Source organism: Dendronephthya gigantea, unplaced genomic scaffold (genome assembly GCF_004324835.1).
Source record: "Dendronephthya gigantea isolate DGI-Jeju-01 unplaced genomic scaffold, DenGig_1.0 000071F, whole genome shotgun sequence".
In the NCBI taxonomy this organism is placed as follows: domain Eukaryota; kingdom Metazoa; phylum Cnidaria; class Anthozoa; order Malacalcyonacea; family Nephtheidae; genus Dendronephthya; species Dendronephthya gigantea.
The window spans coordinates 404882-408818 of record NW_021163081.1 but is presented as its reverse complement, the minus strand read 5'-3'; the positions used below and the strand labels follow the sequence as shown (position 1 = coordinate 408818).

At 36.2% G+C, this 3937-nt stretch overlaps 1 protein-coding gene across 1 annotated transcript; it reads right to left on the bottom strand.

Moving 5' to 3' along the window:
* Nucleotides 1–2247: 2247 nt before the first annotated feature.
* On the bottom strand, nucleotides 2248–3099 carry LOC114531400 (ATP-dependent DNA helicase PIF1-like). Its single transcript, XM_028553015.1, has one exon. The coding sequence runs from the start codon at nucleotides 3097–3099 to the stop codon at nucleotides 2248–2250; it is 852 nt and encodes a 283-aa protein (XP_028408816.1).
* Between the last annotated feature and the right edge of the window lie 838 nt (nucleotides 3100–3937).

Genomic DNA, 3937 nt, shown 5'->3' with positions numbered 1-3937 from the left:
TGTTTGTGGGCATTAAGGTTTGCCATACGTTAAAGGGCTTTGTAGAATAAAATCAGATCTCTCGATCGGAGCTTTCGGCATGATGTTTGGTAAATCGTTTTTACTTAGCCCTTTGTTGTTTGTCTTATTTATGCTTCCCTGAGACACGCCGATGTAACACAAGACCAATTTGGAGCGAAACCATTAGTGACAACTCTTTGTGTTCTGCCAGGTAAATAGTCTTTGAACCATCCGTCCACAAACACCATATATATTGCTTGAGTTTTGCGAAGATTAAACAGTGGTCAACAGGGTCAAAGGCTTTTGCAAAATGTAAATACGCTACGTCAGTTAATAGTAGTCAAAGTTTTCTCCAATCTTGTGAACAACCTGTAGTATTTGTGTTATACCTCATCGGTTTTACAAGAACTTGTTGACTGAGGGAAATATATATATCTGATTACCTGACCGTAACGTTGTTTGCATCAAAACGTTCCACTCATTTTAGCGTTAATGGGCAACAGAGATATTGGCCAGTAATTTTCCGCTGGCCCTTTCAAGCCTTTCTTGTGAACTGGTTTCAAATTAACTGCTTTCCACTCAACGGCCAGTCGCCCAACACACAAGGATAAATTAAAAAATTCACAAAGACTTGGTGCAATACCACGACTATATTCTTTAGGAATGGGTGCTGATATTCCATCCGGGTCACAGGCTTTTGTCGCATCTAGATTTCTAAGGTAGTATTCAACTTCCTGCACACTCAATTGGGGTTCGCCAGTATTCGTAACATTTGAGATTTCTTCATGATTCGTCATCATTGATATCACCACTGGGGATTGGGGACTTTTGAGGATTGAATTATTCATGGCCTAAAGTGAACACAATGTTTCACATAAATTATTCCTAGGGTTTCCACTGTCCATAATGACAGGTTATTTGGTGGATAATACAAAGAGTAAAAAGACTAATTGGAATGCTGTACACTAAAAATACTTTGGCCAAAAAACACCTTATTAATTTGAACCCAAACCGCGTCCATTGGGCAGCTTTTCAAAATGAGTGGTCTTATTTATAGAAATCATAGTCTGAATATATTAATAAAAGTTTGTTTTTGCTAGTTTTCGGTCAGAACAATAGATTTTTTATGTTATACTGCACATAGAGATCTTACCAATTTAAAGCTAGCGAGAATCCAGCATCTCCTCCTCGATAGCTGTTGTGTTCTTCATTTCATGAACAACTTGTAGTTTTTCATTGTGGCTGGCGTCAACCTATAAAATATAAAAACTACGTTGATCACATGATGCAAAAACATCTAAGAGAATGAAAAATAGGGAATGGAGCTTACCTTTATATTGTCTAAGGAATAAGGATCCACCAAATAATCGAGAATGAAAGCACGAGAGGTGTCATGAGAGGGAAGCAGGTGTTGCAGTATGAACTGCAACAAAGGTTTTCTTGCATCGGAAAGGCTGGCATTCATACAAACACTTGGCATTCAAAGATGTACATCAGTATACCCAAACATACATGCATTACTTACAAATAGCTACATATAGAAAATAAAACAATATTGCCAAAAAATTTACTATGTGCAGTACTGTAGCGAAGTGACAACAGCATCATGATCAGAGTAATAAACACTTACAACAGAATTGTTCAGTATTCTTAAAGAATTTGGTCTTACATACACATGATCTAGTAAGCTACCAGAAGAAACGAATGTGGGTTCGGTAACAACTTGAGTATAGTTTAGGGATTCCATTAATGTCGCTAGCGGTTGAGATTGAGTTTGATTAAGGTAGTTAATATTAAAGTCACCAAGGACCATGTCAATTCTGGAACTATTAAGGATATATTCTAATGCTTCCAAATGACGCGAGATATTGGAGGTGTTTTTTCTATATAATAAAAGGAAGGAATGCGACTCTTGTAGTTTAGTGTCAACCAGATTGAACTTAAGTGCATTAAGTGAATGAATGTATTCATAATCTTGTATTTCCAAACTACTTTTTATACAGATTGCCATGCTAGAGTATTTGTCTGCATGATCTTGACGATAAATTCTAAAAGGTTTTAAAGTGTTTGTAATTTCTATGTCAGAGTCATTAGGTAAAAGCTGTGTCTCAGTTAGTGCCAGTACATCAGAATTGAACAACTGAGAATGTGACCTGATATCTTTACTGTGCTTTCTCAGAGATCTGATGTTCAACAGTGATATTGTCAGAACTGAATTATTGCAGCAATCTTTTTCTATTGGTGCGTTTAACATGAACTGGAGTTTCGAAGTCTTTCGTATTCTTCATGTACTTTGGGATTTGCCTTGATATGTTTACTTTGTATTTCTCCGAGTATGTGTAAACCTTTTAAGGATGTTGCACGGCTTAACGCTACATAAATTTGTCCATAGTTGAAAGATCTTTGCTTCTTTAAGTCCAAACTGAAAACAACATTTTCAAGAGTAAGTCCCTGCACTTTATGGACAGTACAAGCCCAAGAGAGTGCTATGGGAAATTGTATTCTCTGAATTTCAGGTGAAGATGCTTTACCTGGTCTAACTTTAATCTTTGCAAGAACAGGCTGAATTGGTACAACGTGATTTTCTCTAGCAAAAGGATTGGTACTTGTATTTATTGTTGTTTTTCCAGCTTTCTCGTCATCAAATTTTTCATATACAACTGTTGGTACATTATTAATGTTAGCATCAATTTTTACTACAGTTCCCATTTGCCCATTGATAAGTCGATCTTGTATATTGATATTTGTAGTAAGCATTATTCTGGTGCCTTCTTTAATTTGAATTTCGGCATCAAGACCACATGTTTCAGATCGTCCTCTTGATAAAACTTTATCAATATCTTGTTTACTAACATTTGGTGGATACTGATCTTTTGCTTTAAGTACATATAGCGGTGTTTGAATGGGTTCCAGTTTCATTTGGTTGTGTTCATTAACAGGAGAATTTTCAGCCCAAATATGAAGTGCATCTGATGGATAGTTGGGATCAGATGGCGAAACTCTTCTTGATTGAATAACTTTAATATCATCCTCAGTATGAGAAGCTGTTCTTACTCTATTGAGAAGCTCAGTAAATGCCTTATCGTTTTTTTGCCTCATGATTTCTGTAAGTTCGACCATTTTAAAAACCCTCCATGGATAACAGAGATTGTGTGCTTCAATTTTGTAATCATCAAAAACTGGTCTCTTTTTTATTGGAGGTAACTGATACAGATCACCTACAGATATAATACTAATTTGTGCAAATAACTTGGTAGATGAGCAACCAAAGATTTCCTTTAATCGTTGGTGAGTGTGTAACAAAGTTGTGTTTCCAACCATAGAAATTTCGTCTATAATTATAAGTTTTACGTCTTTTAAAGAGAGTCTATACTGTGTTTTTCTCTGGTCAGACATTGCCGAAAGGTTCTCACCTGTTTCTTTAGGAATAGCAAGTCCTGTATTTAAGGTTGTTCCATCAATATTTATAGCTGCAACACCTGTAGGTGCCATTAATAGAACCGTTGGTAATTCAGGGTTAAACGGAGGATGTCTAAACGTTTTAACTGCCGTATGGTATATTGTTTTGATCAAGTGACTTTTGCCAGCGCCACCACCTCCAGTAAGGAAGAGGTATATAGGTTTTATTTCAACAGGTTTTAAACTGTTCATGTTTTTTATTAGTTTTCTGCACCAAGACAGAACTATGTCATATGCACACCTTTGTTCTGCATTCAAGGATCTAACTGATTGGCGCAGTTGATCATCGGAAATTTCTGATGGTTGATTGTGGTAAGTAATTGTAGCAGAAGACTGATTTGATTGTGTAAGGTGAAGATGATCAGGTCGTTGTTCATTAAATGACTCGTTAGGATTTGTATCATTTGGTAGTTGTCTTGGAGATCTGAATTTTCCTGATCATTTATGGTATCATAGGAATGGATTGTTTTGTCAGGAT

Bases quoted from the DNA above. Each gene is read 5' to 3' on its own strand.
- LOC114531400 (XM_028553015.1), bottom strand. From the start codon at position 3,099: ATGAGGCAAAAAAACGATAAGGCATTTACTGAGCTTCTCAATAGAGTA.